The sequence below is a fragment of the Poecilia reticulata genome, chromosome 7 (genome assembly GCF_904066995.2).
Source record: "Poecilia reticulata chromosome 7, P_reticulata-male-v2, whole genome shotgun sequence".
NCBI classification, from domain to species: Eukaryota; Metazoa; Chordata; class Actinopteri; order Cyprinodontiformes; family Poeciliidae; genus Poecilia; species Poecilia reticulata.
The window spans coordinates 33,402,743-33,424,680 of record NC_088836.1 but is presented as its reverse complement, the minus strand read 5'-3'; the positions used below and the strand labels follow the sequence as shown (position 1 = coordinate 33,424,680).

At 40.9% G+C, this 21,938-nt stretch overlaps 2 protein-coding genes across 4 annotated transcripts in view; both read left to right on the top strand.

The window, feature by feature from the left end:
• The first annotated feature begins 2,018 nt into the window (after positions 1-2,018).
• On the top strand, positions 2,019-9,264 carry LOC108166440 (polymeric immunoglobulin receptor-like). Of its 3 annotated transcripts, none has more exons than XM_081609398.1 (6): positions 2,019-2,714; positions 3,867-4,208; positions 4,284-4,601; positions 4,906-5,004; positions 7,208-7,230; positions 7,356-9,168. In XM_081609398.1, exons 1-6 carry the CDS (start codon positions 2,675-2,677, stop codon positions 7,452-7,454), a joined length of 921 nt encoding a protein of 306 aa, XP_081465524.1. In that variant the 5' UTR covers positions 2,019-2,674; the 3' UTR covers positions 7,455-9,168. The 3 variants fall into 3 exon arrangements, with proteins under 3 accessions (XP_081465524.1, XP_081465523.1, XP_081465525.1); XM_081609397.1 differs by having other exon boundaries at positions 2,022-2,714; positions 7,193-7,230; XM_081609399.1 differs by lacking the exons at positions 7,208-7,230; positions 7,356-9,168 and adding an exon at positions 9,177-9,264 and having other exon boundaries at positions 2,023-2,714.
• Positions 9,184-21,938, top strand: part of LOC108166439 (uncharacterized) — a 64,925-nt gene continuing 52,170 nt past the window's right edge. Inside the window, exons 1-3 of the mRNA XM_081609396.1 lie at positions 9,184-9,318; positions 10,459-10,800; positions 10,895-11,218. Of these exons, the coding sequence (XP_081465522.1) occupies positions 9,279-9,318; positions 10,459-10,800; positions 10,895-11,218 (706 nt within the window). The 5' untranslated portion in view covers positions 9,184-9,278. The remainder of the gene's footprint in view (positions 9,319-10,458; positions 10,801-10,894; positions 11,219-21,938) is intronic.

The following is a 21,938-nucleotide window of genomic DNA, read 5'->3' as shown; positions in this document are numbered from 1 at the left end:
AGACAAACCTCCACGATGAACCAGAACCACTGGAGTTCTCAGCTGCTCTCCATTCCTCTCATTGTGAGACGACCAGCGCCGCCTGACTGGACCTCTGTTGGATGAGGTCAGTCACTTTAAACAGTCTAAATAATTATGCAATCAATTAGAAATCAGCTTCACTCTGACTTATTTTTTAAAATCAAAACATATATGGGAGGCCAGATGCATTCTGGGTGTAGAACTAGCATGCAGGCTGGAGAGCAGGAGTGGTTTGTTCTCATGCTGAAGGAGGAAGAGTTTGATTAGAGAAGTTAAAGTGATGAAGACGGAGAGAAGCTTCGACATGACGGCTCTGATTCCTCCCCCTCTGCGAGTTCATTCAGTTTATTTCTGTCTCTGCAAGAGAAAAATGTTTCCTGAAACCTTAAAGGGAATAAAAAAAACAATATGAAGCTACTTTCACAAGTTGATATTTCAGAGTACATGAAAATGTTGCATAAGTTTGTTATAAATGTTTTAATAGTTGAGAATCAAAGTCGATTTTAGTGAGTTAAGCAGAGGAACCTGGGAAATGTTCAAAAACAGTTTGTGTTTTTTGTTCCTGAAGCTTCTCACCAATAACAAAATCATATCTGTCTCTTACTGAGCCGACAGTTTAACCATAAATTCATCAGTAAGTTTAAGGCCCATGTAAGTTTTTATGATGTAAATTGTTGCAGCAGCAGAGGAAACGTTCAGCTCCGATAATAAACCATAAAGAGGTGAAATTCAGTTCAGATTCAGGCCAGTGGAAGATTATAAGGTCTAAACTGGCAAAACCATCACAAACAAACATTTCAATAATCCCTCATATTTAGTCTCAGAATCAGTGAAGACATTAAACACAACATTAAGAATCAACACGAGTCCAGAATAAAACTGGACATTTAGAGGAAGGACTTAAAGACAGCAATGTTGATGAGATTTTCTCCAAAATAATAACCTTTTTCAACCTTTATAGCTCCACTGATGAAAATTAGAAACAATCACAAATGACAGTAAAATTAAATCCAGTCCAACATCTGGTGTGAGGTGATCCATCCATCCATCCATCCATCCATCCATCCATCCATCCATCCATCCATCCATCCATCCATCCATCCATCCATCCATCCATCCATCCATCCATCCATCCATCCATCCATCCATCCATCCATCCATCCCTCTTATCCGGGGTCGGGTCGCGGGGTCAGCAGCCTCAGGAGGCCCAGACTTCCCTCCCAGCCTCTTCCAGCTCCTCCAGGAACCCCAAGGCGTTCCCAGGCCATAGAGAGACATCGTCCCTCCAGGTGTCCTGGGTCTCCCCTCCTCCCGGTGGGACCTGAACTCCTCACCAGGGAGGCGTCCAGGAGGCATCCTGACCAGATGCCCGAGCCTCAACTGGCTCCTCTCGACGTGGAGGAGCAGCGGCTCTACTCTGAGTCCCTCCCGGATGACCGAGCTTCTCTCTCTAAGGGAGAGCCCAGCCACCCTGCGGAGGAGGAAACCCATTTCGGCCGCTTGTATCCGTGATCTCGTTCTTTCGGTCATGACCCAAAGCTCATGACCATAGATGAGGGTCGGAACGTAGATCGACCGGTAAATCGAGAGCTTCGCTTTTTGGCTCAGCTCTCTCTTCACCACGACGGACCGGTACAGCGCCCGCTTCACTGTAGACGCTGCCCCAATCCGCCTGTCGATCTCCCTTCTTCCCTCATTATGAACAAGATCCCCAGATACTTAAACTCCTCCACTTGAGGCAGGACGACCCCCCTGACCCGGAGAAGGCACTCTACTCTTTTCCGGCTCAAGACCATGGCCTCGGATTTGGAGGCACTGAGCCTCATCCCGGCCGTGAACCGTGAATGTGAAAGCAGAAAACAATAATTCACATTTAATCTGACAAAAATATTCATTAAATGATATAAAATGATTTTAAAAGGTGGAAGGACGCTGGAGTTTCTCTGCTTATTTCATTCTAATTTTTTCTTTTTTGAAACTTTCACTCCTGGGTTTCTTTTGTAAAAATAGCTTTTTTGTAAAATTGTTCTCTGGTTTTGGACCTTAAGCAGCTGGATGGATTTCTGTTCCTTTTTCATGGTGCGTATCCATGGAAACCAGCTGGTGCGTATCCATGGAAACCAGCTGGCAGCAGGTCTACGCTCTGCAGCAGGAACCAGCAGCTCCAGTCACACAGATGTGGTTCATGTCTCATGAGCCACTTCTTCAAAAATATTTCCAAGTAAGAGAAGTGAGGGGTGAAACCAGAACCATAGTAAAAAAATAATATAAAATAAATTATAAAAAATAAAAACAACCACTAAATAACCAGAAGGTAAAATAGAAATATCATTTATTGTCCCACAATGGAAACATTTCAACAACAAAGCGACAGGCAGTCAAAGCAGGAACCCGTCTGTCCATCTGTCCATCTGTGTGGACTGCAGTCCCCAACCTGGACTGGGTCGAGACGGCATCCCACCACTGCTTCCAGTATGTTATACTGGTTTCTTCAGCTTAAACTGGTTCATTTTGACTCATTTTCATTTGACTGAAGAGTTTCTGTGGTCAGTGTTGGTGTAGAGGAAACGAGCAGCAAACACCCCGAGGGGAGGAGAGCGGAGGAGTGACGGGTTCGATCATCAGCTGGGAGACGCAGCAGCAGGAAACCGTCATGGCCGCCGGTCTGTCTTCGCTCTGCCTCGTCTTCCTCTGTGAGTAAATCACCTTCAGCTTTTTATTTACATCATTTCAAAAAGGTTTTCCTTCCAGAACGTTTTACTGATTCCTGTAAAATGTCATCAATGGAAAAGTAATCAAACTTCCGGATAGATAGATAGATAGATAGATAGATAGATAGATAGATAGATAGATAGATAGATAGATAGATAGATAGATAGATAGATAGATCCTGGAAGCAGGGGCAAAAACTGCAGTACAACAATAAAAAACGCTCATTCAAAGGACAGTAACCATGAATAAATACATTAAAAAACATAGAACCACAAATATCAGATCAGCAGTTCATCCCCAATAAAACCTCTGCAAAGCAGCATGTTCTAACGCTTAATAATAATAATAATGATAATAATAATAATGATAATAATAATGATAATAATGATAATGATAATAATAATAATGATAATAAAAATAATAATAATAATGATAATGATAATAATAATAATAATAAAAATAATAATAATGATAATAATGATAATAATAATGATAATAATAATAATAATAATAATAATGATAATAATAATAATAATGATAATAATAATGATAATAATAATAATGATAATGATAATAATAATAATAATGATAATAATAATAATAATAATAATAATAATAATAATAATAATAATAATAATAATAATAATAATAATAATAATAATAATAATAATAATGATAATAATAATAATAATAATGAAAATAATAATGATAATAATGATAATAATAATATTAATAATAATAATAGTAATAATAATAATGATAATAATTATAATAATAATATTAATAATAATAGTAATAATGATAATGACAGGGAAACATTTTGATCTTGGTAGTTATCCTGTTTTACTCTTCCAGTGCCTGATCCCTCTGAGTGTCAGACACCCAGACAGGAGGAGCTTTTCAGACGTTTCATTGTGCTGAGCCCCATCTTGGTGATGGACTGGATGTTCTTGCATGGTGACGGTTAAATTCCCGTCTGGGACTCTAGAGCAGGAGCTTTACCTCCAACACCAAACTCCATGTTTGAGACATGAAATCATGAAATTAGGTTCAGTCTGACTTTAGTTGCTTCCTCAGGTTAACCTGCTCAGCCAGAACAACAACAACCTGCACTGATGCATCATTTTCTGCAGCCCTGCAGGTCAGGTGCAGCTCGACTGTTGAATTTCGGACACATTATGGAGTTTCTGGAGGAAACACGACTTTTCCATGCGCCTTTCTCTCATCTGGAAGAATAAAGTTCTTCTGCAGGGAAACCTGTGAAGGAGAAAACCTCCTGATCAGAACGAGTGATGACGCCGCTCAGATCGGACGATACAGAACTGAATATGTTAGAGAAGCTTCCAGAACATTCTCGGTTCTGTCTGTGAGCATCTCAGCGCTGACCCGGTCCGACTCCGGCCGGTACCGATGTGGTTTGGGCGACTCGGCATCACCAGCTTCGTTCCTGGACTTCAGGCTGGTCGTTGTAGACGGTGAGTCTGATGAGGAAACGTTTAACTGTAAATCAAAAAGTAGCTGATGATTATTGATTGGTGATTATTTATCAGCTCTGCTGGATGGAAACAAAGATCTTCACCTCCACAGAGCCGCTGGCAGCTCACTGACAGTCGCCTGCTCCTTTGGGTCCTCTGGCCTAGTCAAATCCTTGTGCAGAGGAGAATGTGGAGATGAAGACGTTCTTGTTGAAACTGATGGAGTCGGTGCTAATAAAGGCAGATACAGAGTTGAATATGATGGAGAAACGTCAGGAGGAGTTCTGCTGGTGACCGTCACACAGCTGACCCAGTCTGACTCCGGTCGGTACCGATGTGTGATGGACAGAACTTCAGATCTGTACAGAGACTTCAGCATCACCGTCACTGAAGGTGAGTCTTTTCTACATTAGATTTTCTATGTTTCATTAAAATAACAGTTTATAATTCACTCAAACCTGTTTTAATTCTTTCTATTCATAAATTTTAAACTCAAACAAGATAAATAATATTCAGTTTTGTTTCAATATATTCTTGACTGATCCAGACAGTCAGAACTTAATTTCTATAGAAGAAAAGCCAGAACCAGGTTCTGATGGTTCTGGGTTGTTTACGTGCCTCCTGTTCTCAGATGTCCAGTAAATGTTAGCAGGTTCTGAGCATGCTCAGTGTGAACCGGCTTGTTGTCCCTCTGCAGATGTTCCTCTGATCGTTGGTGTGACTCTGGTTCTGGTTCTGGTTCTGGTTCTGGTCTCAGCAGCTCTGCTGGTTTCCTGCAGGAGACGATCTCTGAGAGGTAAGACACCAACAAACACCAGCACTCAGTTACAGGCGCCACAGTCTGACCAGGAGTTATCCGTTATCAGCTGAAAACTCTGTTTCCTGTTTGTCTCCCTTCGTCAAACCAAGTTAAATGTCAGGCAAAGACAACAAAGCTAAAAACAAAATGCAGTTTTTAAAGGTAGAAAAACACAAACCTACATGATCACCTGCAACTTTGATCACATGCAGGGACTTTTTTTTTCCATCTGTGGAGGAATTTTGTTGTATTTCAGCCTCATTGCTGCAGCTTTTTAAGGCTTTGACTAGGCCACTGCAGCGTCTTCATGTAGTTTTTCTTCAGCCGTCCAGAGGTGGACCTGCTGGTGTTTTGGGTCGTTGTTCTGGTTGGTTTCAGCTTGAGGTCACCAACAGATGGCCCAGCTTTCTCCTTCAGTGTTCATGACTTCAGTTACCACAGAAAGACTTCCTGAAACAGCCCAGACCACCACACTGCCACCACCATGCGCTACTGCGGCTACGACGCTCCGTTACGCCACAGAAAGAGGCTGAGTGGGTCCAGCAGAACCAGCTGACTGAAACTGGCAGGGCAGGAAGTGAAAACGGTTCAGCGTCAGTGGAAAACAGAGCCTGACGTCACAGGAGACCAGATCAGCGGGGATATGAACATCTGGGCTGGAGAACATCTGGAGAGGAGAACATCTGGACTGGAGAACATCTGGAGATGAGAACATCTGGAGAGGAGAACATCTGGAGAGGAGAACATCTGGACTGGAGAACATCTGGACTTGAGAACATCTGGAGAGGAGAACATCTGGACTGGAGAACATCTGGAGAGGAGAACATCTGGACTGGAGAACATCTGGAGAGGAGAACATCTGGAGAGGAGAACATCTGGACTGGAGAACATCTGGAGAGGAGAACATCTGGAGAGGAGAACATCTGGACTGGAGAACATCTGGAGAGGAGAACATCTGGAGAGGAGAACATCTGGAGAGGAGAACATCTGGAGAGGAGAACATCTGGAGAGGAGAACATCTGGAGAGGAGAACATCTGGACTGGAGAACATCTGGAGAGGAGAACATCTGGACTGGAGAACATCTGGAGAGGAGAACATCTGGAGAGGAGAACATCTGGACTGGAGAACATCTGGAGAGGAGAACATCTGGAGAGGAGAACATCTGGACTGGAGAACATCTGGAGAGGAGAACATCTGGACTGGAGAACATCTGGAGAGGTGAACATCTGGAGAGGAGAACATCTGGACTGGAGAACATCTGGCCGGAGAACATCTGGAGAGGAGAACATCTGGACTGGAGAACATCTGGACTGGAGAACATCTGGACTGGAGAACATCTGGAGAGGAGAACATCTGGCATGAGAACATCTGGAGAGGAGAACATCTGGACTGGAGAACATCTGGACTGGAGAACATCTGGAGAGGAGAACATCTGGCATGAGAACATCTGGAGAGGAGAACATCTGGAGATGAGAACATCTGGAGAGGAGAACATCTGGCAGGAGAACATCTGGAGATGAGAACATCTGGAGAGGAGAACATCTGGCAGGAGAACATCTGGAGAGGAGAACATCTGGAGATGAGAACATCTGGAGAGGAGAACATCTGGAGAGGAGAACATCTGGAGAGGAGAACATCTGGGCTGGACGTTTCCATCACTGGCAGAAGCAGAATCGGACCTGTCTGAGTTGGACCTCCTGATCCTGATCTTTGAGCTTCAACATGTCGAACTGAAAAACTGGTTACATATGAAGAATTAAAGCCTCTTCCAAAAGTATTGCTTTTCATTTTTAGTCATATTATAAGAACAAACATAACTGGATTTTAGCATCACTTCCTTTAATGGTCCATAAAGAACTGGACCAAAACCAGTCCAGTTAAACGTTTCCAAATAACTGGTTTTGGTCATTATCATTATTTAAAATCCAAATAACCAGATTTATGTTTTAGTAATGTGATAAAAAGAGACATAAACTCTTTAAGCCCAAACCATGACGGGCTCTTCGACATGCTGATGGTATCTGAGAAACAAAATCTATTTCTTCCTAAACAGACGGATCTGGACGTTTAAGATTTATCTGAACCAATCACAGAGCTTCACTTTTTCTAATGAATCAGATTAAAATGATTCCTGACTTGATAACTTTCAGCCTCATAACACAGAAACTGTAATTTGTTTTACAGCTACTGTAAAACCAGAGAGCAGAGGAAGTTCATCTGAGGTAAGTTTAATAAAAATCTTCAGCAATAATCATAAAGTGGTTTGACGTTTGCTCAGATGTTTAGTCCTCTCTTCATGCCGCTGAGTTTCCATGGTTACCACAGCGAACGTTTGTCCTCCTTTCAGCGAACCACCAGTGATGCATCCACTCTGAAAGCTTTCTACCAGAACCTCAGCCCGGCCACCAGAGACCAGAACCAGATCTACTGCACTCTGGACAACTGAAATGAGATCCTGAATTCTGATTTCAGGTTTTCACCTGAAATATGAAGAAAACTGAAAATGAACAATAATGTTTTGAATAAAGCAACTTAAAGGCAGATAATTTCAGATGTAGAGCTGGAGTTTGCAGAAAGCTGCAGTTGAAGACAGTCCAGTGTAGGAGTTGTACTCTGTGGTCCAGTGGACTGGGCTGAGCCATCAGAACCGCTCTGTGGCCTCATGACGGGTTTGGACCGGCTGGAGGCTGCAGAACGCTGGAGCTGCACTCGGCTCAGTTTTTCCTCCGTAATGTTTTCACTGGACATCATTTCAGATAATGACTGTGAATCAAATCATCTCTGAAGAACTTTTTCATGAAACTTTGGTCCAGTTTCAATGTTTGATCAGGAAAACCTTTGATCTGCATCTGGACAGATTTTGGGCGGAGCCACAGCTAGCTTTAATTCTGCTTCTGTTTACTGACATGAGCTTTGGAATCAGGTTAATGTGCTGAAGTTACATCCATCCATCCATTTTCTTGTCCCTCAGTGGGGTCAGGAGGTGCTGGTTCCTCTCCAGCTAACGTTCCGGGTGAGAGGCGGGGTCACCTGGACAGGTCGCCAGTCTGTCGCAGGGCAACACAGAGACACACAACACACACACTCACACCTAGGGACAATTTGGAGAGGCCAATTAACCTGACAGTCATGTTTTTGGACTGTGGGAGGAAACCAGAGTACCTGGAGAAAACCCACCATGCACAGGGAGAACATGGAGACTCCATGCAGAAAGACCGGGGCCGGGAATCAAACCCAGAACCTTCTTGCTGCAAGGCAGCAGCTCTACCAACTGCGCCACTGTGCAGCCTGAAGTTACATGAAAACATATTTTGCTTCTTTGCTTGATGTCAGTGAGAAAAACGATCCAAACATTTTTTTTCATTTAGTTTTTGTCTCGCTGTCAGCTTCGTTCATCATGGGAGTGTGTTCACGGTTCTGTGTCTGTCGCGCTGCAGATGACTAAAAACTTTACTAAGAAGCTCAAAATATGTGCTGAATAAATGGCAAAAATGCAATGTGATGATTTCTTTTTGCATAAGTGATGCACCCTGCATTTATTTCTATAATTTGGTCCAATAATGAGCATTTTAGCTCAAAAGGTTTGGACAAATGAAAAAGCTCAGGCCTAATCTTCACCAAACTGAGCATGAATACTTCATAACAACTGTTGAGCACGGTGGTGGAGGAATGATGGTTAATGCTCTGATTTGTAACCACAGGACCACAAAGCTACATCAGAGTAGCTGCTGCCTGTCATTTGGTGAGATGTGGGGTTCCACAGGGCAACAGAGAGGCATACAGGGCTGACCTCTGACCTCAGTCTCCTCTCTGCAGCGTAGCTTCTTTCTGTCTGATGAGTTCTGTGTTTCAGGATCCACTGATCTGTTTCTGAGTCATGCAGCCGCTCACAGAGGAACTGCTGCAGAAACCAGTAAAGTCACAGAAAAGTGGTTCATGTCTCTAAAACTGCTTCTTTAAAATGTTTGTACATAAGAGAAGTGGAGATTGACCACAGCAAAGAAAAAACACAGAAAATAGTTACTGATCGTAGCAGCGAGAAACGGAGCAATCTCTATAATATAATGAAATATAAAGAAACAAATATAATGAAACGTCAATGATGCAAAAATGTTTACAGCAGAAACATGTCAGCTTCAACATTTGACTGAAGAGTTTCTGTGGTCAGTGCTGGTGTAGAGGAAACGAGCAGCAAACACCCCGAGGGGAGGAGAGCGGAGGAGTGACGGGTTCGATCATCAGCTGGGAGACGCAGCAGCAGGAAACCGTCATGGCCGCCGGTCTGTCTTCGCTCTGCCTCGTCTTCCTCTGTGAGTAAATCACCTTTTTATTTACCTGTTTGTTTATATTATTTAAAATGATTTCCTCTCAGTTATTAACTGGTAATTAAAGACGTGACTGTAAAATGTTGTTAATGGATAAAGAATTCAAACTTTGAACAACCCAGACATCTGGCAAAATAAAAAAATACTGTAATGGAACAACAAAGAAATAAATAATCTAGAAAACATTTAAAGGAACAGAGGATGGGAGTCGAACTCAGGACGGCCTCCGTATCGGGGCGGCCGCTCTGACCGCTGCACGATTCGCCCAGAGAAAAAACATCTGGTGGAAAAGATATAATCCCCTTAAAGCTTCCAATTCAATGTCATTATCTGATTCTTGAATATCATCAATTCAAATCTATTATTCAGACAAAATTTAAGAGTAAACTTGTAAACATAGAACTTCCTTAGACGTAAAGCCGCAGTTATTCTCAAAACCCTTTTATGAACTTTCAGAAGTAGATATAATTTCACTTCCTATCAGTAAATACAATGTTGATTTATCTGCAGATTTGAACATTTGCAGTAAAATTTACGTTTAGAAGGATCCAAAATGTTAATCTTAATTTATACAAAACTAAGTCCGTCACAGAGTTCACTGAGCAAAGGAAGTTTCTCACTTAGTGAATCTAACTGATGATTATCTACATGCTGTCCGTCTGTCCGTCCGTTTTAACTGTTTGACCATCGCCTCACTTTTTGTTGACATCATAAAAGTTATTTTAGAAACCAAACAGATTCCTTTAACATAAAGAACACGACTTATTAGAGATCTATAATGTGCTCAGTACCGTGGTGTGGCCACTGGGTGTCACTGTTGTGACAGACTTTGAGCTGAGCATTCAGAGTCGCATAAAGACAGTTACAAAGTCGGCCTTCTGTCACCTGAAGGACATTTTGAAACTGCACAGATGCTGCAGCTGGTCGTCCATCTTCTTTCTGTGGATGTTTTCCATCTCTGAACTTCTTTCTCAGTTCCTTCTGCGCAGCTCTCAGCTCCTCATTGTCTCCTTGTTAATAGCTCTCTTCTTCTACTGCATCAGTAGGATTTTTTTTTTTATTTCCTCAGACTAACCTGCTGAGCCGGAACAGCAACAACCTGCACTAATGCATTATTTTCTGCAGCCCTGCAGATCAGAGACATCAGAACTTTTGAAGTTCTGACACAATATGGAGTTTCTGGGGAAGACATCTTGATTTCATGTGTCTCTTTCTCATCTGGAGCCTTGAAGTTCTTCTGCAGGGAAACCTGTGAAGGAGAAAACCTCCTGATCAGAACGAGTGATGACGCCGCTCAGGTCGGACGATACAGAACTGAATATGTTAGAGAAGCTTCTAAAGCGTTCTCGGTTCTGTCCGTGAGCATCTCAGAGCTGACCCGGTCCGACGCCGGTCGGTACCGATGTGGTTTGGGCGACTCGTCATCATCGGATTCATTCCTGAACTTCAGACTGGTCGTTGTAGACGGTGAATCTCTGAGAAAGATGTGAAAATATTTAAATCAAAATCTTAAATCAGAAAGTAACTGATGATTATTGATTGGTGATTATTTATTTATCAGCTCTGCTGGATGGAAACAAAGTTCCTGACCTCCATAAAGACGCTGGCAGCTCCCTGACAGTCGCCTGCTCCTTTGAAGACTCTGGATGGAAACGGCTGTTCTGCAGAGGAGGATGTGGAAAAGATGAAGTTCTTGTTCAGACTGATGGAGTCAGAGCTGACAGAGGCAGATACAGCATTGAATATGATAAAAGACAAAATTCAGCCGTTGTGCTGGTGACCATCACACAGCTGACCCAGTCTGACTCCGGTCGGTACCGGTGTAAACTGGACAGAGCGATTCGATCAGATCTGGACAGAGACTTCAGCATCACAGTCACTGATGGTGAGTTTTTACTGAATTCAATCTTCTGTACTTTAGAAACTTTGCAGTTTCACAAACCTTTAGTTGATCACATACGTTCTCTTGTTTTAACTTGTGTCTTTGTTGGACATGTGAAATATATTTTTAAGGTATTTTCAGGTATTTGTGGTAATTTTCCAGTTTAATATTTATGATTCTGCACCATTTTTTCTAGTTATTTTCCTTTTATCTGATTTATTGTAGATGTTTTTGTCTTTTTGCTCAAGATTTATGGACCAGAACAGCATTTTGGTTACTTGTGTGTGAAGTGATCTGTAAATAAAGGATGATTGATTGATTGATTGATTGATTGATTGATTGATTGATTGATTGATTGATTGATTGATTGATTGATTGATTGATTGATTGATTGATTGATTGATTGATTGATTGATTGATTGATCGACCTTTATTCATTTTTTCCAGCAGTCGACCCATCCAGCTCCACAACAGCAGCTGAGCCCTCCAGCTCCAGTGCAGGTTTTAAATTCTCTGATTGAGCAGAAATGATCAGGCTGATTTCTTCATGATTTCTTTCTTTTACTTCCTGTTTTTTTTTTGGTGTCTCTATTAGTTGTCCTTTAGTTTGCCTGTTTATTTATTTATCTTTCTGTTCATACTTTGTTTTATGGACTTGTACAGCAGTTCTGTCACTTTGGGTGTGTGGAGTCCTCTATAAATAAAGGTTGATTGATTGACTGATTGGTTGATCTGTTTCTTTTCTCTTTCTTCCAGCAGTCGGCCCGTCCAGCTCCACACCAGCAGTAACATCACAGACTTTCAGCTCCATTTCAACTCATGTTTTCAGTCAGTTTTAAAGTTTCATGTTTTGTTTTTTTATTTCTTTTCAATTTCTTTTTTTTCCCCATTTGTTTCATTGCAGTTTTTATCTTTGCTTTAATGACATACACAGCATTTCTGTCACTTTGTGTGTATAGGTTCCTCTATAAATTAAGTTTGATTGACAAGTAACCGTATTTACTTTTTACAGCAAACAACCCAACCAGCTCCGTAACAACAACTCAGAGCTTCAACTCCAGTTCAAGACATTTCACACATCAAAGTTCTTTTAAAATCAGCAACGACTCGGTTCAGTTTCAGGAAATTGAAGAAAAATCTTTCCTCTGTGAGTCAACTGTGAAAATCTTCATAATAATGTTTCTATTTATATATTTTCAGTGGTTCTGTTCATAACCTGCAGCTATAATTTGATTTGTATGGAGGAAGATGAACCAGGTTCTGATGGTTCTGGGTTGTTTATGTGCCTCCTGTTCTCAGATATCCAGTAAATGTTAGCAGGTTCTGAGCATGCTCAGTGTGAACCGGCTTGTTGTCCCTCTGCAGATGTTCCTCTGATCGTTGGTGTGACTCTGGTTCTGGTTCTGGTCTCAGCAGCTCTGCTGGTTTCCTGCAGGAGACGATCTCTGAGAGGTGAGACACCAACAAACACCAGTACTCAGTTAAAGGAGCCGCAGTCTGACCAGGAGCAAAAAACTGAGATATTCACCTAAAAACAGAATGTAGTTGATGAGCCAAATGTTTTGCATCATGAAACTTTGATTAAAAAAAGGATGTGGAGAATCCTCTTTCTGTTGGACCAGATTAGCAGTTAGAACCATTTGGGCCTCTGGCTCCACCTGGTGGTGAGGTGGAGTCATGAGTTCACTGGAGAACATCTGGACTGGACTCAGCCTGAGCCTTCTCAGTGCCATGGTGCTGTTTATTTAGAAGAATCAAGTCCGGTGGTTCATACTCAAATCCAGGCACACTGGGCCAATAAGTGGCGTTTCAACACTGCCACCAAGAAATAAAGAGACTCCAAATGACGCCATGTTTGTTGTTTGTGAAACTGCAGTGCATCGGGTGACGTCATTGTTATGCCACCATGGAGGTCTAGTTTTGTTTATGAAAAACTATAATTAATTACTTAGGGCAATTATTCATAAGACTAGTAATTTGGACTAAAATCTCCAAATTGGGGAACCACCTGGTTATGAAGAAAATAGCCAAATAGTTAAATTTTGATTATTGTCTGTACATACCTGCCTGATGAGACTTAGGTTTTAAAATAAGAGATGAAGTCGTAAGTCCATTGCTGGAGTTTTTCAACAGAAAGAACCACACATGTATGGAATAAAGTTACAGACAGAAATCTTGGGGAACCTGCAATTCCAAAGTTCCTTTATGAATAAAACCAGCATCAAGATTTATTCCTTTGGGTCAAATATAACTAAGGTAACCTGCTTCCTCCATCACATGGTATCTGATATAACAGAAAAATGCTGACAATTCTAACTGATCACCCAACAACTGAAGGGCTGTTAATACTTTCACTAGACCCTGTAAGTGATTGGTGTTGTATATCGATTGCATTAATGAAAAAACAAAGTTTGCAACATGTGTGTCTATTTAAGAAGACTGATCTGGATGTTTAACTTTATCTGAACCAATCACAAAGCTTCACTATTTTAAACTAATCAGATTAAAGTGATTCTTGACTTGATGATTTTACTGTATATAATTTCAGAAGCACTAAAAACTTTCAGCTTCTTAAACAATCACAAATTGCTCAACAGATGCAGAGAACGAAGGAGGTCCAGCTGGATCAAACGCTGTGGTACGTTTTTCTAAAACCTGTTGCATCATTTCCTCAAGGTTCTTCCTTTATTTCAGGGTTTAAAGTTTATTCATCTCTTTATGAAACTGAATGTAACAACAACGAATGTTTCTAACTCCTTTTTAGAAATCCATATATGAAACCTCCACTTTTAAGAACTCCATCTACCAGGACCTCAGTTATGTCACCAAAGAAGAGAATCATATCTATTGTACCATAGATGAAGACAATCAAGATCCTGGAATCCGGTTCTGAGCCTCAGGAATAATGCTCGTTCTGCTTAAATCAGAATAAAACTGAATTAGAAAAATGCATTCTTGCATCCCAGATAAAGAGTTTGACATGTAGTTGCATGTTGTTGAATAGTTGTTGATAAAGTTGTGGATCAGTTCGCTGGACCAAGGATCCAAGTCTTTGTCACTGTGATAAAATGGACCAAGACTTGGTCTGCTCAGTTACACTCTAACTCTGAACAGAACCTCTTTGGTACCGCAAGGCTCGATCCTGGGCCCCCTCTTATTCGTATCCACATGTTCCTACCGGCTCAGGGAATAATAAGATATAAGACCATAACTATGCAGATGGTACATAGCTCTATGTTGTGATGTCACCAGGTGACTCTGAACCATCCAATCACTGAACAGATGATTAGAACAGATAAATGTGTGGATGAGCCAAAACTTTCAGAACAGAAACAAAACTGAAGTTATTGTCTGTGGGCCTGAACAATCTAGAGCTATAGATCTAGAGTCAACACAGCTTCAGTTATTACAGCTGGGAACTAGAGATCATGCTGACCTCTGACCTGAACCTTCAGAGCCACATAGAGACAGCTCCAAAGTCGGCCTTCTGTCACCTGAAGAACATTTCCAGGGTTAATGGACTAATGTCATCCATGTGTTTGCCACTGATCTCCTTTAAATCAAGGCTAAAATCACTGAATTTATTAGTAATAAATGGAACTTTGATCAATATATTTGTTTGATGATTATATTTGTATTTTTTATTGCTTGTTTCATAGTTACTGTATTATGTTTTTATGATGAAAAGCATTTTGAACTTCCTGTTGCTGAAATCTTTTATACAAATAAACTTGACTTTCCTGGCTTCAGCTGCCTCTGTCTGACCTTTGACCCTGCTGCCTGCAGAAGAACAGTTAAGCTAACAGGACTGTTGGGATGATCTGTCTTTATAAACTGTCCTCAGGTCTGAGTGTCCATGCAGTTAACATGCTGCCAGCTGAGTTCATTCATCTCTTCTCCACAGCCTTCATCCAGTCTGCCTGCAATGATTTTTCATATCCAGCAGATGTCGCTAGTGTGACTCATATGAGCTCGTAGTGAACACGGTGAGGAGAAGAAGACATTAGTCCTCCATGATGCTTCACCTCCCACCAGAAACAGAAACTGAGACGTTTGGTGACATTTTCAGCAGAAAGCTGCTGATTTACGTCATTCAGGTGAAACAACGAAAACATGCAGGGCAGTTTTGAGCTTTAAGATGCATTTAATAGTTTTTACTTTATGAAATAAATAATATTTAGCTGATCTCATAAGTAAATGGGAGATACCTTTATAACTTTTATTGGCAAATTGACTTTTTAAATATATTAAAGTAGATGGATTTGACTTTGGGTACATCAGAATCATTGTACTGAAGAACAACGAATTTGTTCCAGTAAAGCTCATCCAAAGAAAAAGACAAACAACAAAACTCCTGGGTTCACAGGTGTCTGGTGCACAACCACATGTAAGATTGAATAAATCTGGATTGAATAAAACTGATCCTTTGGACTTTTAAATTGATATTTTCTACAGCAGAAACCAGATTGTCCTGCAGATGTGCCTCAATTTGTTAACATTGCAGATTAAAAAATGTTTGAGTAGAGCAGCTCGTCGTGGCAGATATCAGAGTAGAGGACGTCGCTGCTGCTGCCTCCACCGGCTCTGAGCGCAGAGTCCAGGAGTCTGCTGGAGAAATTCACCTCAGCCTCATCATCATCTTCATCACCTGGAGCCTGAAAGAGGCAGAAACACTTCAGTACAAACAAGCAGCTGTTTGGTTAACAAACATAAATCACCATGGTAACCAGTTTATTAAAATGTAATTTAAACCTCAGATTGTTTTTTCTGTCAGAACCTCACAGAGTAAATATAATGTTTAGTCGTCGTTTGTGTCATTAATTGGTGTGAAAATGTTCAGTTCTGCTCTTTATTATATTTATGATGATAAGAAGTAAAAAGCTGAAAGTTTTTCTGACTTGGTGCTGATAAGCGGCTGCTGTCACAGAGCTGCTGATGGCGTCGATGTACGCCAAGTAGATTTCCACGTCAGCAGATCTCCACCGCCCGTCTTCCTCTCTGACATCATCATCATCATCATCGACTCTGGTCGTCTTCAGGAGCAAAACATGAATTATTGTGAAAAATTATTTGCTCCATCAACATAATAACGTCTAACATTTGCAATATTTTAGGGTTTGTGCTGAATGGTCGACCTGATCCTGTCTGTCATCCACCTGCAGACTATTTACTGTAAACTTACAACTTAGTTTACTGTAACTTTATTGTTTTAATTTTTCAGTTTTATTAAGTTTGCCATGTTATGCTGATTAATGTCCTTATAAGCCGGTAAAAGCCTGTTTTTCTCATAAATTTATACATGTGGCTGAGATATAAATTTGATCTCTATATGAACCAGTACATATAAATAAAACATATTTAATATTTTCTCACCTCACAGGCAGCAGGACTTTGACTGGTTTCCACAGGAGAATCTGGAAAACATTTCAGAACAATCCGATGTTAAAGTTTAAACGTTTAAGAAGTCACATCAGTCCAAAAACAGATCAAAATGATTCTAATCCAGAAACATTTAACAGTTTCTTATCTTAGAGACCAAGGAGGGATAAAAGTCATGCATGAGGAAACACTCAGAAAAACCACAGGACTCGATTCTGCAAGTCATCAGAAACAACAAACGTGTTTCTGTTCTCTCGCCTGTTTGAGGTTTCTTTGATCTTCTTCTGCAGAAAACCATCATCATCATCATCGCAGCCAGCAGGGCGGCGATAACGGCCAGGGCTGGAAGCACAAACAGCCGAACATCTGCAGGGGATTGGGAAGGAGAACCTGCTGGTGTCACACAACGATCTGAGGTGAGCAACAGAATTACAGCAACAATTAAAGGAATATTTCAATATTATAAGTATAACTTACAGTCAGCTGTTGTGTTCTCTGAGGTCAGAACGAACTGGCTGGTCTTTGTAGAGGGATCTGGAGTTTTGGAACTTTCTGTGCTGGAGATGGAGCTCTGAAGGGCTGTGGAGGTTGATGTTTTATCTGGAAAGAATCAGAGACATGGTGGTTAGTTAGAGGTAATTATGTGAGAGGAAGATAAGGTTCATTATTCATTAATTATTCCATCCATCCATCCATTTTCTTTACACCCTTTGTCCCTTAGTGGGGTTGGGAGGGTTGCTGGTGCCTCTCCAGCTAGTGTACCGGGTGAGAGGCGGGGTCACCCTGGACAGGTCACCTGGACAGGTCGCCAGTCTGTTGCAGGGCAACACAGAGACACACAGGACACACAACAATACACACACACACTCACACCTAGGGACAATTTAGACAGACCAATTAACCTGAGTCATGTTTTTGGACTGTGGGAGGAAACCGGAGTACCTGGAGAAAACCCACCATGCACAGGGAGAACATGGAGACTCCATGCAGAAAGACTGGGGCCGGGAATCGAACCCAGAACCTTCTCGCTGCAAGGCAACAGCTCTACCAGATGCGCCACCGTGCAGCCCTCATTAATTATTTATAAGTGACTTATTTATAAGTGACTAATCATGTTTATGAATAACATGACTAACGTTAAACTTTCCTTCAGAGATAAAAACGTTTGAGCAGAAACTGACCTGCTGAACCTGAAACACTGAGAGTGAAATCCTGGTAGGACTTTGATGATTCTCCCAAACCACATCGGTACCGACCCGAGTCAGACCCAGTCAGGTCTGAGATCTTCACGTGCAAACTGTAAGTGTTTGCAGGACCTTTGACATATTGAATGCCGTATCGTCCGTTTTCAGCTGAATCCTTTGTGGTGTCTATCAGAACGTTTCCTCCCTCACAGTTTTCCCTGCAGAAGATTTTCCTGGTTCCAGAGAAATAAGAGCCACACAATCCTGAGAAATCTTCTCCTGCTGTTCCAGTAAACTGGTTCACTGCAGCAGGAATGCTGGAGATCAGCAGAGCTGCAGAGAAAAACAAGATCAGTGTCTGCAGAGAGAAACCACAAGATCTTACCCACATGAACTCTGACCAACTCAGAGTTTCCATCAGAACATTTTTAAAAACAAACTACACATTAAATCTGTATTTTCAAGTACAGGGAATCCTACAATTATCCTGCTTTCATATTCAGATAAAAAAACAATTTCATTGTGAAAATATTTTTTCTACATTTTAATGAATAAATGTTTAAAACTTGTCAAAAATCAAAAGGAAATATTTGATATTACAGAAATTAAACCTTTCTTATCACAGCTGTGCAGCGTTTTCATGTTTCCTTTGATATTTTGAAGGTTTATTTGATGAGATCCAAGGATTCAGTCATCTTTACAACACAGAGCCACTAATGTTACCTGAGCTTTTGAAAAATGATGTTAGGATTTTTAATAAGTATTTATTGTTAATATATATCTTTTTGGAAGAGTCCATTATGTGTAATGAAGGCATCAATAAACAGCCTGAATACTAACTTTCAAAAAGCGCCTGGATACATTTTCTTCTGTTTGAGGAAAAGGATTTAAAATACAAGCTGATAAAACTTTTTAGTCTCATTCAGCTGAAAGATTTTAATACAATTATTCTTGTTTTTTTAGTTTCTTTGTCTTTAGCTGAAGTTAGTAAGAGACGATGTACAAGATGCTGAGAGCCACGTGCAGCTCCGGAGCCACAGGTTGAAGACCCTCATCCTAAACTCAGATTCTCCATCAGGTTCTGGTTCGAGTCGATCCAAAACATAAATATTACCTCCAGTCAGAACAAAGATGGCGGTCGACTGAAAAGATCTTAAATTGTTTGAATAATTATGAGTTTAACTCTATGAGTGTCTTGATAAAACTTTTGTTCTGTCTGCAGAAAACCAGCAACCAGTTGGTGTCGGTGTGAGAAACCAGTGAGGCCAGCTTCCTCTTTCCATCACCAGAGGTCAGACTTTAGATGGAGACGTTCTGAGAGGAACAAAACTTTCCATCCCAAACCGCAACAACATGAGAAAAAAGAAAACATGGCTCAGATAAGATCTAAAATTTAAACATAAATTATATTTTGCACTTCTGATTTTGTGCTTTTATGATAATCTTGGGTATTTTCAACTGACCTAAAACTGAATATAGAGTTATTGTTAGGGGTGTTGAACCATTTGTGCCAATAAAGTTAAAATAGACACATAAACTTCATATTGCAGGTTAGAAATCATGCGACTCAATTACTCGAGTTCAGATAAAAGAAAATTATTCATATTAAAATTATGAACACTTGTTCAAACAGGAAATTTTGGTGCAAAAAACCAAACAGCAGATTCCTGGTGTCAGCGGTGAACGTTTCCACGTCTCTAAAACACACAGCTCTTGTTTTCCATCTGTAACTGACTTTTTAAAACCATTTTATGTGTTTGATTCAACCTGCTGACATTTTATCATGAATCAACACGACTGGAGGTTTACAGTCCGGAGATGACGGCTCAAAGAGAAAGACACAAGAAGGAAGTGAAGATGTTAAAACTTTTTTCTACTGGGACGAAAACGATCAGAAATACATGAGAGAAATACATCAGAGTCCAGAAGAACATCAGAGTCCAGAGGGACATCAGAAAATTTAGTTTCAGTTGGAGAACTTCAGAGCTCCCCTTCAGAGTAGACAAATATACAAAGTAAAAAACATTTCTTTTTATTTAAAAATTTATGTATAGTTTGTATAGTTATTTATTTATTTATTTATTTATTTATGTATAGTTATGCATTAAAGCAACCATAAAGTGGATGCTTGTTGGTCTGAGATGAAGAAAAGTAAGAAGTACTCACACAGGAAGAAGCAGAGCAAAGTGTTGCCGGTCATACTGCAGCTGTGATGGCTTCCTGCAGCCCTCGTCAGATAAAGCAGCAGTTCCTCCCCCAGACGGTCTGAGAGCTTCACACTTCCTCTCCTCCATCCCTCCAGTGTACAGACTCCTTCACCGCTTCAACCTGCAGCTGTTCACAGCTCTGAACCTTCCTCTGCTGCAGCACCACGGTTTCAGCACCAGAACCTCAGCAGAACCTCAGCAGGAACTAAAATAACTTCTGGTTCCTTTCATTGGCGTCATTCTGTAGAAAATAGACCTAAAGGGCAGATGTGGCTCAGTGGGCTGAGAGTTTGATTCCCTCATCGCATGTAGAAGTGACCTGAGTCACAGCACTGAACCTTTCTCACCTATTGGTGTGTGTGTGCGTGCGTGTGTGTGTGTGTGTGTGTGTGTGCGTGTGTGTGTGCAGCAGATTCCGAGGCCCTGCAAAGCATAAATGTTAGAAATGTGTGTAAGGTGGACCCCGCAAAGCATAAATGTTAGAAACGGGCCCCACAAGTGACCAAAAAACTGACATGTAAAATAAAGTTTCAAATTGTGTTTATTGAAGGTGATTTTAGTATCAAGATTTTTGGGGGGACTTGCCTGATTTTTTTCATAGATCTAGGACGTCTAGAAAGGGTGGCCCCCGCAACTCACCATTCTACTTTCAGACCCCGTAAAGTCTATAAACAAGAATGTGTGTGCGCGTCCGTTTGTAATACCTTGTGGGGAGGATTTTCCTGACACATACTACATTGTGGGGACCAATTGCTCCTTGTGGGGACCGAAGTCTGGTCCCCACAAGGGGAGACACGTGGAAGAAATCCAACAGTATAACATCCATCCATCCATTTTCTTGCACCCTTGTCCCTTAGTGGGGTAGGGAGGGTTGCTGGTGCCCATCTCCAGCTAATGTTTCGGGCGAGAGGCGGGGTACACCCTGGACAGGTCGCCAGTCTGTCGCAGGGCAACACAGAGACACACAACCATGCACACACACACTCACACGTAGGGACAATTTGGAGAGGCCAATTAACCTGACAGTCATGTTTTTGTACTGTGGGAGGAAACCAGAGTACCCGGAGAAAACCCACGCATGCACAGGGAGAACATGCAAACTCCATGCAGAAAGACCAGGAATCGAACTGAGAACCTTCTTGCTGCCACAGTATAACATTGTTTTGCTAATAAAATATTTTTTTAATGTATGACATGGAAACTGCTCTGATATTAGAAGCACTTTAGAAAATGTGTTTCTTGATCAGAGGTTTGAACTTGTTCTGAAGACACTTCCAGAGGCTCCGGGTCACAATTTAACCCAAACAGTACCATCCACCTCGAGCCCCCCGGTGGATTTTCCTAGTGTTTTCTTTTGCTTTCCTTTACACTGTTTTCTCAGTGCAAATCACTTATTTGCAAGGAAAAATAAAAAATAAAAATTGTCCCTCATAACTCCTAGTTGATACAGATTTGCAATAAATACATTATTATTAACACTGGTGAAACTTTTTCATACTTTAAGGTCCCATGTTGTTGAGTTCTTTATTTTACATGAATATTTAACATACATGGTCTTAATATGAGGATATAAACGGTATATTAAAAAGCACTGCATTGAAAAGACATCTGTAGAGGGTTAAAACAAGTTAAAAGTAAATAAAAACACTAAGTATTAAAATAGGGACCCCAACATTATTTTCCTTTTTCTATCCTTCTCACTGTGTGAAGTTATTTAACGTTATTTCAGTTATTCACTGCGCCCCATACAACCGCTAGGGGGCGACCGTCGCATTGATGGCATAAAGAAGGTTCTGCACACAGAAGAACAATCCTTCCTGCTCAATGCTAATGGAAGCTCAACATGTCGCAGGTTTTCTATATCACAGATCAGCAAATGTTTTTGATGAATAAATATTAGTTTACTTTAAGTGTTGAATATTTTATTGAATCAATAGTCAACTATTGAGTCAA